This window comes from Tinamus guttatus, unplaced genomic scaffold, assembly GCF_059628265.1.
Source record: "Tinamus guttatus ecotype Peru unplaced genomic scaffold, ASM5962826v1 Tinamus_guttatus_pri_ptg000288l, whole genome shotgun sequence".
NCBI classification, from domain to species: Eukaryota; Metazoa; Chordata; class Aves; order Tinamiformes; family Tinamidae; genus Tinamus; species Tinamus guttatus.
In genome coordinates this window covers 2,001,635-2,015,652 of record NW_028288822.1, presented here as the reverse complement: position 1 = coordinate 2,015,652, position 14,018 = coordinate 2,001,635, and the positions used below count along the sequence as shown (strand labels likewise).

General features: G+C 42.1%; 1 protein-coding gene across 1 annotated transcript in view; it reads left to right on the top strand.

Moving 5' to 3' along the window:
- Nucleotides 1–13,679, top strand: part of FAT4 (FAT atypical cadherin 4) — a 128,867-nt gene extending 115,188 nt beyond the window's left edge. Inside the window, exons 14-17 of the mRNA XM_088527695.1 lie at nt 340–464; nt 1,666–1,883; nt 6,262–6,523; nt 10,259–13,679. Coding sequence (XP_088383821.1) covers nt 340–464; nt 1,666–1,883; nt 6,262–6,523; nt 10,259–12,135 — 2,482 coding nt within the window. The 3' untranslated portion in view covers nt 12,136–13,679. The remainder of the gene's footprint in view (nt 1–339; nt 465–1,665; nt 1,884–6,261; nt 6,524–10,258) is intronic.
- The last annotated feature ends 339 nt before the right edge of the window (nt 13,680–14,018 follow it).

Below are 14,018 nucleotides of genomic sequence, written 5' to 3'. Positions count from 1 at the left end.
CCTTCCTCTTTCTACTCCAAGTTTGCCTAGTTCTATATAAGGGGTCTCTTGAGGTCTGCAGCATAGAAGGCCCTGAAAGATTTATTTCTTCTCTTGCATGACAAATAGAAGTTTCCCCATCTCTGAATTCTTTTCTCTTTTGAAAAACCGTTACAACTTAACACTGAAAATCAGTATTTGTGTAGAAACACAAGTGGTCTGATAGGAAAGGCCCTTCAATTTTTACACCTCTTTGGGGAAGAGGAGGGCTGTTGCTTGCATGCGTGACCCTTTCCAGTACATTTGCTTTGTTTATTTCTATGCGCGTTCCTCAGGATCTCGTTTTCTGGTTTGTTTTAGGTGCCCAAGATTAGAAGGCGCTTGTACGACCAGCCCTTGTCAACATGGTGGTACCTGTGTTGATCATTGGTCATGGCAGCAGTGTCATTGCAAAGATGGACTGACGGGAAAGCACTGTGAAAAATGTATGGAGAGGGTTTCACTAGCTTTCTCTTCACTGTATACCTAACTCAGTATGGTGTCACCAAGCGCAGTTAGATTTTCTGTTCAAGTGCACAGCATAATGATTTTTATAAAGTAATGAAAGCCTGCAGCATGCTTGCATATTAAATATTTGCCAAGGAAAAGTCCATGGTGGACTGCTGTCCCTACTTGAGTTGAAAGTAACAGCATGTCCATATGCCATGTCTTCCTGCATATATATTACACTTCATATAACTTGTATTCTTTTAGAGTTACTGCTTCCTAGTAATATATAACCAAAATAAGTCTATCCCATAGCAGGAGTTAGTCTGCTGTGTGGAGATAGGAGGGAAAACCTCTTAGGATAATTAAATTTTTAGGGTTAAATTTACCCTTGTGTAAAAATTGTGTTCATGTGCTTATGAATTGTAAGCTTACCTTTCTTTTTGCTTTTTGCCTTTTTTTTGCCTTTTTTTTCTCGAAAAAGGACCATCAGATTACATGCATGAAAATGTGGTAAATTTAAGCATATGAATAGCTCTATAAAGCAATACAAGATTGCCTAGGAGAGCAAGGTGATTTATTTACATGTAGCATAGTGACTGCTCTTTAAAAGCCATTTAATTATGTTCAAGTAATAGGTTTTGTTTTCTTACATTTTCCGTTATTGTTTTGGTGATTTATATGCTTTTATTGTCCTTATTTACAACAGAATTTTGCCATTATTTCAACAGCATTTGGTAGCCAATGCTTTGCCATTGTTTTATTCTTTCTGTGCCAAACCGAAGGTCTGCTGGTATAACAAATAGTCATTATCTCTGCCCTGAAGAGCTTACAGTTCAATATATCATGAAACTCTCCTTGCAGTAATGGAAATAGTAACATCTCTGGGAAGGAATTATAGTTTTGAGAGCCAAATTTTTTCCCCTACTCCCTCACTTGTTCCCTAGTGAGTTTTAATTTACTATTGACTGATACCAGCAGTAAATTATTAGCACACTCCCACTCTCAGACATGTATTCTGGTTCAAGCCAAAGAGGAAAGGGGGCGAAGTTGTCAGTCAGTCCTGCGCTCCCCACTGACCTGCTCTGAACTTGATCTCTTCTCTGAAAAAAAAAAAAGTTATTACTAGGCAGATAGTCCCTATAGCTACTATAGTTATAAGGCACTGTGTACTTAGTCCTTTTCCCATCTTTGTCCCAGATATTACTGCTGACACTGCCTTATCGCTGGAAGGCAAGGGGCGACTTGACTACCACATGAGCCCAAATAAGAAGCGAGAGTACATGATGAGACATGGTACGAGAGGTGCCAGCCTGGGAGCCCTGAGCGTGGACCGCTTGGAAGTGAAATTCAGGACCAGAAGTGAGAATGGGATTTTAATTCACATCCAGGAAAGCAGCAACTTCACTACTGTGAAGGTAAGATCATAGCTAATGCTAAGCTTGGTTTGACTGGACAGCCTTGCATGGAGTGATCAAAATCGCATTTTTCCATTACCCTTGCTGTTTCCTTTATAAAATATTAGGCCTTAACTAAGGCTAGGCACTGCTCCAGTATCATTCGTCTTCTCAACAATTCCCTTGCTATTTGCCAAGGTATCAGTAGATCTTGATGGTTTTGTATCTAATCAGTTTTGTCTCGGCTCCAAATAGTGACTGTTTTAAGGCAGCGGGAACACTCCTCATTGCCATACTTCTTATCGCCGTTTAGTTACACTCTGCAGAACAAATCATTTAATTATTGGACTTTATCTTTTGGTTTTTCAGGCCAGAACTCAGGCCCTCCTCAAGCTAACAAACACGTGCCAAAATGGTTTCATTGGTTCCTACTAATATGGCTCATTCTTATCAAATTAGGAAGTAAGAAATAACTTGAATTCGTGAAGTTATTTGTAGACTGATGTCAATATTGTATAATTTTGTAATATGCAGCAAAATTAATGCTTCAAATGCCCCATAGTTGTTTTTCCCAAGAGTTTATTGCTGCAGAAGTTACCTTTTTCAAGAGAAAGCGATGGTTCAGTTCCAGGCCATGATTCAGCCCACTTACTCATAGCTCTAAATGAGTACAGCAGTGCTGTTGGCAAGCCCCTTTATTGGGTAGGTGTAAGCTCCAAGTTCCCTTGGCTGCTCTAAGGCTTTCCAAGTTTTTTTTTCCTCAACTGCTAAAGAAACTCATACAGAAATTCACACTTTCTAAGCTTCAGCCCCATTGATATTGCCCACTTGCCTGATTCCTGTCCTGGTCAGAGGTACGTTGCTTTCCACACACACTGCTGTGTTTAAGAAACCAGCCTGCATTACTTCATTGGCATAAACTTCTATCACATCACGGGATAGGAAGGTTCTGTCTGCTCATCATGTCATCTGATAACATCTCATTGTGTTGAGTTCTGGAGAAAAAACATAATACCATTTTCTCACTAGTAAAATTTGTTCCACAAGTCTTATTTAAAAAAAAAAAAAAAAAAAAGTTGATTTTCATGGCTGAAACCACTAGTGGTGTGTTTATGTAAATAAACTTTCGTTGTTATTATTGGTGAATTTATACAGGCAGGTCAAGAGCATCAAGGCCCAGACCTAGCTGTAAGGACAAACTACGAAGTTAGCCTGGTAATCTCTGTAGCACTTTGAGGAAGAGGAGGTGATTTCACAGAACCAATCACTGCTGAAATTTCCCATTGATATTAGTAACAAAACCAAAGGTCTGTGTGACCACAGCAATTGTGGTGTTTTATTCCCAGTTAACCAGTCTCTTATGGGAATTTTCAGAGCAGTTTCCTGCAGCTGCAGCATTACCAGTACCCATTTCTCTGAAAACGTAAAAGTAAATTTAGACCCTGAGCTTCAGCCTTTGGACCTCCAGTTTCCATAGGCTAGAGTGAAGTGGAGGCATGCTGACTCTGGGGCCACGGATGGAGAGCCCTTGGGTTGCATCCCATCCCATTGCAAGGCTGGGATGCTCCTGGAGCACCCTTGGCCCCTGCATGGGAGAAGCTTGTTATTAAAAATGTGCCTTTCCAGTGAAAGCCTGCATGTGGACTTAATACTAAACTGTGCAAGAGAAACACTACAGCTGCCGGGACTACCTACCTTCCTTCTTTTTCCTTCTGTAGTTAACTGATTCTGGTATACCTGGAATTGGGTTAATTTTAGAGCAGCATTAATAAATTAGACAAATTGATGATTCATTAAATAGTAAAGGTAACCCTTTCCTCCCAGCCAAGAACCACCAAGGCCAGAGGAATGAGTTTTATATAAAGAGTTTCTTAATCCAGCAAAGATCCAAGAAATGGCAGAATTAATTAGAGAGTGAACAAATTCATATGATAAATGACAAAAAAGAGTGTAGGGGATTCCTTATTAATAAAGCTCTTTGAGCTCTTTAAGTCGCAGCTGATTTTCATAAAAATAATACTTTGCAACTAATACTGGCAGAAGTAATAAGATAAATACATCCTTTTAAAGGCAAATTTGTTTGCTTTGCATTAACCAAGGATCACATCTGGAATCAGATTACATTATCATAATTGTAGCTGTAAGATCTGTGAATCTGATGGCTAGGGAACGTGGATGACCCGTTATCCAAATATGCCAACATAGATACGTATCATGCTGCAGGAATGAATTGGAACACGATTCGTTTGAAGGGTAACTTAACCAATGCACTATAAATATGTAAAGGCTAGTGCATGTATTTCAGAGAAAAACAAGAAGCAATTTGTTCAGTAAAGGAAACTCAGGTTATCAGTAAAGTCAAATCATCTTTGTATTTGGGAATATATTTGGTTTTGCTTTAGTATTTCATTCTTTTCCTTAAATCCTACCTGTCAGTTTCTCTGTCATTTAAATAAAACCTAGAAGTGGGTCTTATGCAGCATTATCAGTATCAGCCATTGGTTTCAACGACTTGTGAAACAACTTGTGTTTCCAGGAACCAAGAAAAATCATTCCTTTTTTTTTTTTCCTGATTGAAGAAGCCATAAACCAGTCTTCTCTCTGGAAACTATTATTTCCTAAATATGTTTTCCTAGATATCCTAAGTATATACTTTTTGAATCTGTTAGCATTAGCCATGTGTAATTTTAAAGAAACCGAACTAGTGCTTAAGAGTCCTAAATCAGTATGGAATCTGATCAGTTATTGGATCAGATGAATAAGCATACAGTTCTTCTATAGTGTAGAATTATAACTTTAATCTTTCTGAAGGCCTAGTGTATATTGTTTGGTATGGTGTATTTATAGTATGTCTAATAGAGTATAATTATTCTCTTGCTTACATAAAAGACCAAAAATAAAGATGTCGTTTTCATGAAGCACGAAAGGCAAAATGACACCAACAAAGCAATTAAAACATTTAAATAATAAATATTCTGTCCAGTTGTGCTTTTTACAAATACTTCTGATTCTGTAAATGGTGTTTGATTTGTTACGATGGAGCCTGTGCAGCTGCATGTCCAAATATGGGATTTTCTGTGTGCTGTGCGATATTTCAGACGCGTGCCACCTGTGTTGGCCAATACCAGAGGCATCCTATCTTTTAGAGGGAGCCTCATAAGGACTTTCCCAATGATACTTTTCAAATGCATCTGAATTATGGCCTTTAAAAACAAAGCATATGTGTATCTTAACCATCATGTTCCTTGCTCCAAGTGGAGTTCATACTAGACGCATTCAGTGCAGGCTGCTGCCAAGACATGAACAGAGTCGTCTTAGAGCTGGTCTGTATGACCAAGAGTCCTCAGCTTCCAGCACTCAAGAAGTAAATCTAGAGCATTTTGTTTCTGGCAACTAGAGAAGAATTCTTGTAGCCCTTGTGTCTCCTTGCAGTTTTTCCCAGGTAAAGATTCTTCCTGGAACAAAATACGTGAGACTTAAAGAGCTTTCAACAAGCCTGTGGCTTTACTTTCCTAGAATATTAACATATCCCCTCCACGTGCTTGTGCACAGCTCACAGACATGATCAAGCTACAGATAAAGACAGAGAGCTAAAAACAGTGATTTTTTAGTATGTATGATCATGCAGGCAGAGTACGAGAGATGAGTATGGGAGGAAATATGCAGTAAGTTGAAGAACCACCCTATGAACTCTACTGTACTTTTACTTTTGCCCCCTGCATATGGCTCACAAGTCTGTACAACCATTGAGAAGCCAGCTAACACCGCAGACTCTTATGCAGTGCTGGAGAACCTTGCTTTCCTTTTTTTTAATTATATTTTATCATAGAATCATAGAATGCTTAGGGTTGGAAGGGACCTCTAGAGATCATCTAGTCCAACCCCCCTGCATATGCAGGGACACCTAAAGCACGTGGCGCAGGACTGCATCCAAGCGGGTTTTGAAGATCTCCAGAGAAGGAGACTCCACAACCTCTCTGGGCAGCCTGTTCCAGTGCTCTTTTTCGCTTCTTTATCTTAAACGTAGAATTTTCACTAATGGGTTCCTTTAATTCTGAGCCAATGAGAGGTTTAGAATCCTGCGTCCAATGAATCAGTAGAAATCTGTGGCTTCATTTATAGAGGAAAAATCTTTTTCATAGAATTTAATAGTATATTTTTTCTAACAGTTTGCAAGTTGGGCCCTTTTTTTGTACAAAATAACTGATGCCTTTTTAGAACAAAAGAAGTTGGAACTGAGGAAAAAACACATCTAGGCTTTCTTTTACAACAGAAGCTCTGTGGTACTGTAATTCTAGTGAAGAAACATTATGTTGGCCATATGTGCGCCTTGCAGAAAGGCATACGTAGTGTTGTCCGTATCATTTTTATATGATGCATTTTCTGTTTTCCTGACCAGATAAAAGGTGGGAAAGTGCATTACATATCTGATGCTGGAATTGCTGGGAAGGTGGAAAGGAACGTTCCTGAAGTGTACACGGCAGACGGCCAGTGGCACTCGGTGCTCCTGGAGAGGAACGGCTCCAGCACGCTGCTGTCTGTCGACAAGGCGCATAGCCGGGACATCCTCCACGTCACGCAGGACTTCGGTGGACTCAATGTTCTCACAATTTCTTTGGGAGGAATCCCACCAAGCCAACCTTTCAAGAGCACAGTTGCAGGTTTTTTTTGTTTTTTTTTTTTTTAATACTCTGTGCATAAACGTATTTAAACAGATAAACACATGTATTGTTTATGTATAAAGTATCTGTATTTGCTTAAGGGCAGAAAAAACTGTAATTCTTTATCAATAACTCATACTCTTCTATGCTTCATCAGGAAAATTCCAATTTGAAATTACTTTAACATGTCGGAGTGAGAAGTGTAGACTTCGTGCAAACTTCTGTGTTTAATATACGTTGCAGCCTTGCTACTTTTAATTGGAGGCATTCCATAAGAGGGTTTTTTGAAGATGAGGGTGGATTTGCTTGCTCATCTGTTATGTGAATCACTGGTTATGTGGTTCTGTTATGCTAATGACAGAAGAAAGGACGTATTTTTCACCTGGGTTAGAATTGGGAAAATCAAGCCAAATCTTTTACTCAGACATAATGCTAATGCTAAAGAAGACATAATGCATAATACTAAATAAGAGCTCTGTAGGGGTTTGTTAAGTACTGCAGGATTTAGCCTGTTATTAATATGATTAAAATATTTTCTGAATCTCCACTTCCTCCTGCTAACTGCTATCAAATCAGGAATAGGATTTGTTTCTGAGCAACAGAAACCAAGTACAATAAAAGGCCACTTTCTTCCCAACATCTAAATATTAAACACATTAGTCTCCCTTAAGAGACTTAAAGCAATTGTCTTAGACTCTGGCAAAAGAAGTAGATAATATTCACTTGATATTATTACCCCACTGTTACGTATACATAGATATATTTTAGCTACAGACGGACATATTCCAGACAATAGAGGCATATATTTTTTAAGTATTTATATAGAAAAATCTTCCTAACTTTAATACCAGTAAAGTAAGTGTGAATGGTACAGATTCACAGTTCATGTTTCTTGACACTTTCCAGTATAAACAATATCTGTGCATTGTGCATAAGTATAAAATGTGATATGAAATCATATGAACGTGATGATTACCTTTTGGTTTTGCAAAGTTGAACAAAGAAAACTGAGCACAGTAACTTCTCACCCACTGCCTGATGTTGCCGATGAATTATGAGTCTCCGGCTTACATTAAGAATGTACAATCCAAAATCTCTTATTTATATGATGTTTTCTTAATACTAGATTACATTGTATGTCACGTACCAAAGATTTACAAGAGGGAGGTATAAAACTCTGTGCGAACTCATATAGTCAAGAATTACCATTAAAAGTCAAAAATGCTATTAAAGGCAGATAGAAACATACATGGCAGACAATTTCAGGGATGTGAAACTAGTATATCCAATAATGATTTTCAACTGAGGTAGACCTGACAAAATCTCACTTGCTGTGTATCGTATCGCTACTGAAAAGGGACCACCAAGAGTGAGGCAAGCTAATCCTCCATTCTGCGTTGTCTCCTACCTGAGCCCAAATCCTCAATTTCCTCTTCATTCAGAAATGCAAAAACAGGAGAAAATGAAAAGTAACATTGAAAGGAAACACAGTGCAGAAATAATACAGAAATAGCATGCTTGCAAAACTTAGGCTCTTTTACGTCACTTGAGAGCATATGACTTGTATCTCTCAAAAAAACTATTTGACATTGATACCCACTGTTGTTTCACTTCTGACAGAGAGTATTCACATTTTAAAAGAACACCCTTTAAAGATGTCAAATCCTTACTGCCTCTATGCTAGGCATTTTTACAGGGATTTCAACAATTATTTATGAAATTAGCATTAATAGTGGTTATTGTTCAGTTCCAGCTATATGTTGATGTTGGTGAAGCTTTTCTCAATGCTAATATTGTATGGAATATTTCCATGCAATTGTTTTTGCTTTTTATTGTTTCACCTACTTGCCGTGTTCCAGAACCTGAGTAGTGGCATTTTCCTTCTCCTGGTCAATCATTTTTATTGTGCTATGTCTGATATAATTTACTCTTGAATAATGTTTTCCTGCAAGCATGGCGCCCCACATGGCATGCAAACAGAAGTTAAGGAAAAAAGAAAGATGCTTCTTACACCATTTGTGCATATGGTAATTGAGAGCATAATTTGCACCTTAAGGGGTGTACCACTTACAGCTCTGAGTAAAGGTCAGCATGAAGTTGCCCTATCCTAAAATCCTTGCAGAAAGGATTAAGACTCAGGAGCACAGGGAATTATTAAGTTGGCCAAAGGCTCAATTTTCCTGAGACCTCACAGACAACCGCACAAAGGCCAGGGATAATCCACCTCCGTGTGCTCTCACGGCACTGAAGCTCTGGGTCACCACTGAGAGGGGACTGTTGCCACCAAAGCATGGCAAGTTTAGAGAAAAGGCCCTTTAGATTCAGAGGCATAAAAGGATTGCCATGAGCACCATGTTTCCCAGCGCAATGAGACATGAGGCTTAACTGCAGCACAATAGACAGCTTTAGTTCAGAAACGGGGAAACTGGGAAGAGTGCAAGCAAAAGAAAATGGACAGCTAAATTTTTTTTTTTTTTGCTACCATGGTCAAGCCAGCTGTGAAAAAAGTTTCTCTAATGTGGATGATAAGTTTTAGAACTAGGGGGAAAGGAGGGAGAAAGCATTGAAGTTTGTATGGTTAAGTCATTGTGGGAATATTTGCTCAAATTAATTTCAGAACTTTAAATACTTTGTTAATGGATGTTTTCCTACAATACCATTTGAATTTCTGCTCTGTTTACAGAGTAATGGCAATGAAACCTCTCATTTAGCTTCAGTGAAATAGATCTCTAAATTGAAATCACTTTAAGAATATATTTTTAGAAAATGTTTCTGAGAAATCCACCAATTTACTCATTGGACAGCTCTTTGGCAAAATCAGCACTTAATATTTTGTCAAAATATTTTTTCTCTGAGGGGAAAGTGCTTTAAAATTAAGATCTGAGAATATAAACCTTCAGGCTTCATTTGATGAGTCTAAAGCGCAAGCAAGGGAATCCACACTCACGAAAGTATCCTCTTGCTTTGCAAAATTCAGATCTAATCTGATCATTGAGTGACAGAGTTGACTTTATGTGTAGGTAAAGTGTTTTTATCCAAAATGCATTTTTGTTTGTATTTTTTTTATTTTTTCTTAAATTTTTCACAGTTTCTAAGCTTGAGGTAGCTATTTCCGAATCTGCCAGTAGTTCTTCCTCCCATACCGCAAGTATAATTGTCATATAAATGTTGATGTCAGATCAACATTTCAAATTGCGTTTCGGTTTCTGATTAAAGTAGATTGATTCTTTTCAGATTTGCTGAAAGCAATTGAAGTGCTTCTAGAGGGCAGAATGTGTTTATTTCAGCATCTAAAATGCAAGTTTTGGTACACTTTATTTATTCACCTAAAAATACTTTTGTTGCATTGAAATGTTACTAAAGAAATTAGAAACCGTGACCAGTTTCAGAACAGTTAGAGAACTAAAAGGTTTTTCAAACTATTTTGATACCATTTATATGTCGTGCATATATCCTCAGAGAAATTGCTTGATTCCACTCTTACTTTTAATGGCCATTTCTATGTACAAGGTGTGAAAATCATTTGCTTTTATGAAAATTATGTGAGAAGCCCTGGACATGAACAGTCTATTTACCCTCCTTACTCTACTGCGTAGAAGTAATTTTCAGTTCTTGTCTAATTTGAACCAAGAACTCGTTAAAACCCGAGAGAGACCCACAGACACGTGTGCATTAGAGTGCGAGAGAAATACGCTGGGTTTGGGTCCCAACACGATTGTTTGCTTTTCCTCCTAGGCTTTGACGGCTGCATTTCCTACGTCAAGTACGGCGGGGAGAGCCTGCCCTTCTCCGGCAAGCACAGCCTCGCGGCCATCTCGCGGACGGACCCCTCGGTGAAGCTGGGCTGCCGAGGCCCCGACGTTTGCGCCAGCGGGCCCTGCTGGGGCGGCCTCATGTGCATCAACCAGTGGTTCGCCTACAAGTGCGTGCCGCCGGGGGCCTGCGCCTCCAGCCCCTGCCGAAACGGCGGCAGCTGCGAGCCCGGCGCCCACGCGGGCTTCACGTGCAGCTGCCCCGAGGCCTACATGGGGCGGACGTGCGAGGTGGTCGTGGCCTGCCTGGGCGTCTCCTGCGGCCCAGGCCACGTGTGCGGCGGTGGGCTCGACGGTGGCCACGTGTGCCTGCCGTCGCCGCAGCCCGCCGAGCTGTCCCTGCCGCTCTGGGCCGTGCCGGCCATCGTGGGCAGCTGCGCCACCGTCCTGGCGCTGCTCGTCCTCAGCCTGATCCTCTGCAACCAGTGCAGAGGGAAGAAGGCAAAAGCGCCAAAAGAAGAGAAGAAAACGAAGGAGAAGAAGAAAAAAGGGAGCGAGAATGTTGCGTTTGATGACCCTGACAACATCCCCCCCTATGGCGATGACATGACGGTCAGGAAGCAACCTGAAGGCAACCCAAAACCCGATATAATCGAGCGGGAAAACCCGTATCTCATCTATGACGAAACGGACATCCCACACGCGCCAGAGACCATCCCCAGCGCCCCGCTGGCTTCGCCGGAGCCCGAGATCGAGCACTACGACATTGACAACGCGAGCAGCATCGCCCCTTCAGATGCCGACATCATCCAGCACTACAAGCAGTTCAGGAGCCACACACCCAAGTTCTCCATCCAGCGGCACAGCCCGCTGGGCTTTGCCCGGCAGTCCCCCATGCCCTTGGGAGCCAGCAGCTTGACCTACCAGCCCTCCTACGGCCCAGGGCTAAGGACCACGTCGCTGAGCCACTCGGCGTGCCCTACGCCCAACCCGCTGTCTCGGCACAGCCCCGCGCCCTTCTCCAAGTCGTCGACCTTCTACCGGCACAGCCCGGCGCGGGAGCTGCACCTCGCCATACGGGAGGGCAGCCCGCTGGAGGTGCACAACGACGTCTGCCAGCCCGGCATTTTCAACTACGCCACTCGGCTGGGCAGGAGAAGCAAGAGCCCGCAGACCATGGCGGCTCACGGCTCACGGCCGGGCAGCCGCCTCAAGCAGCCCATGGGGCAGCTGCCCCTGGAGAGCGCGCCTCCCGTGGGGCTCTCCATCGAGGAGGTGGAGAGACTGAACACGCCGCGCCCCAGGAACCCCAGCATCTGCAGCGCCGACCACGGCCGCTCGTCCTCCGAGGAGGACTGCCGCCGGCCCCTGTCGAGAACGAGGAACCCGGCCGACGGCATCCCCGCGCCGGAGTCATCCTCCGACAGCGACTCCCACGAGTCCTTCACGTGCTCGGAGATGGAGTACGACAGGGACAAGCCCATCGCGTACACCTCTCGGATGCCCAAGCTGTCCCAGGTCAACGAGTCGGACGCGGACGACGAGGACAACTATGGTGGCAGGCTGAAGCCGCGGCGCTACCCTGGCCGCCGAGGGGAGGGCGGACCCGTGGGCGCGCAGGCGGCCGGCGCCGCCGAGGGCGCGCTGCCCGCCAAGCTGGGACAGCAAGCGGGAAGCTTCAACTGGGACAACCTGCTGAACTGGGGCCCCGGCTTTGGGCATTACGTGGATGTTTTCAAAGATTTGGCGTCGCTTCCCGAAAAAACAGCAGCAGCAGCAGCAGCAGCGAGTGAGGACAGCCCAGGTGGTACCACCCCCAAGCCTCCTTCCAAGGAGGGGGAAGCAGAGCAGTACGTGTAGGCTCTGCATCCAGCTGTTGTCCCCGTGCAGAACACGTGTTACACGCTTGCATAAAAGCAACGGTCAGCATTCGAACCCCAGGCCAGTCTGGTTGGAGGAGACTTTAAAAATAATAACCATTATGCTGCTGAAACGGACTTAAAAACGTTTTTAATTTAATTACGCCTGGATGAATTTATTTCTCCTGCATGCATTGTATTTGGAAACAAGATATTCAGCATGCAGCTTTTTAAAAGGGTTTCCTATTTACCGTTGTTTGATTTCTTTGGTTCTTAAATTAATAATGCTTTGTTCAGAAAATGAACTAATTTTTTTATTGTGAAGGATGTGCATATTGTCTTCAGCTACTAACGTGTTTTTCAATGTAAGAGTATTGAGGGATCTCATTTTCCTTAAGTGCACAGAAGGAGGGTGATGAATGAAGGAATTACAGTAGTAAAGTGTCTCAGAAAATGTAGTTACCATCCCTTGCAGTTGCTCATATGCAAACTTTAAGGACGAAATCAGCTTGAGTAATTGCTGGCAACAGTGCTGTAAGTCTTACTCCGTATCAGAGGTGCTAGAAGCAGCTCAAGCTGGTCAGCACTTTAGGAGTTTTTCTCTTTTCAGCTTGTTTGTTTTTTTGAGGGGTGGGAAGGGGAGGGAATTGCGCCTTTTTTGTGTTTTGTGTTTTCTGTTCTTATTTTTGACAAAGTTGTGTGAGAGCTTCTGAATCTCTATGGGCTATTTTGGGATGCTTCCCCCCGTGTCCCCCCCTGCCCCCAGTGTCCCCGCTCGGGTTGGCGTCCGTCAGCTCCGCTCAGCCGGGCTCGCGGCAGCAGCACCGTCAAGGCAGGCAGGGAGATGGGAGCAGATATCGGCATCTCTTGGCCTCCCACCCTGCTGTGCTGCCTGTGCAGCCCGTGTTTCATTTCGTTTTCCCATCCGTGGTATGGAAAGGTAGTAATGACACTTACCTACCTCACAGGGGTGTTGTGAGGACTAATTAGTTAACGCGCCTGAAGTGCTTAGACATTATAAAGCACTATAATAAGTATTATCATAAATATTATTAAAGCACTGCCTAGCCTTTGTGACCTTGGAGTGGCATTTTCTGCATTACGCGATTTTCTATGATGGAAAATTTGAAAAAAAATTATTTATTGTATAGAAAATTACTGCACTCTAGCATTTTGGAGCGGATATGAGGGAAAACTACTCGTAGACTCATTAATGTAGCTTAATGTTTGTCCCAAATTCCCTGAAGTTATGGATTATGTAGAATTTCACAAAGTCCTTACATCTTCATGCAGACCTGATGAACCTATTGTACTGTATAAAAACGTCTTTTTTTTTTTTTTTTTTTACCTAAGCTCTGTTTTTTATATCAATATTTTCCTATGCTGAATAGTTTTCTTACTTTCAGGGAAGGTAAGAAAAATACTTTTTTTACATTTGTTACTTATGTAACATCCATATTTTTCACATTTTGATAAAATTGTAACATACTGTATGCTTTCTACTTGTAAATGCCAATAATAGAATTAAAATATTTATTTAAAATCTTTAGTGTGTGTTATTGGAAAACTTTTTTTCTTTTTCTCTCTCTGTTTTCATTTCTCCATTTTCACTTTTACTAGCTTTATTTAGATATTTAATCTTCAGAAAATGGGCTTTAAATATAAAGTTGATGGTGTAAAATGCACATTCAGAGGTAATTCAGAGTTAATACACACTCAGAGTCACCTGGTCATGGTGAAGCCAGCACTCGTGTCACGGTGGAAGTAAATTCTCTCAGCAGATGAATTAACTCTGCGGCGCACAAGCCCGGGGCACTTCTGGTGCAGCCTGGCATGGGGGTTCATTGCAAAGGAACGGATCACGGCAGGGAAGCGGGGAGCTTT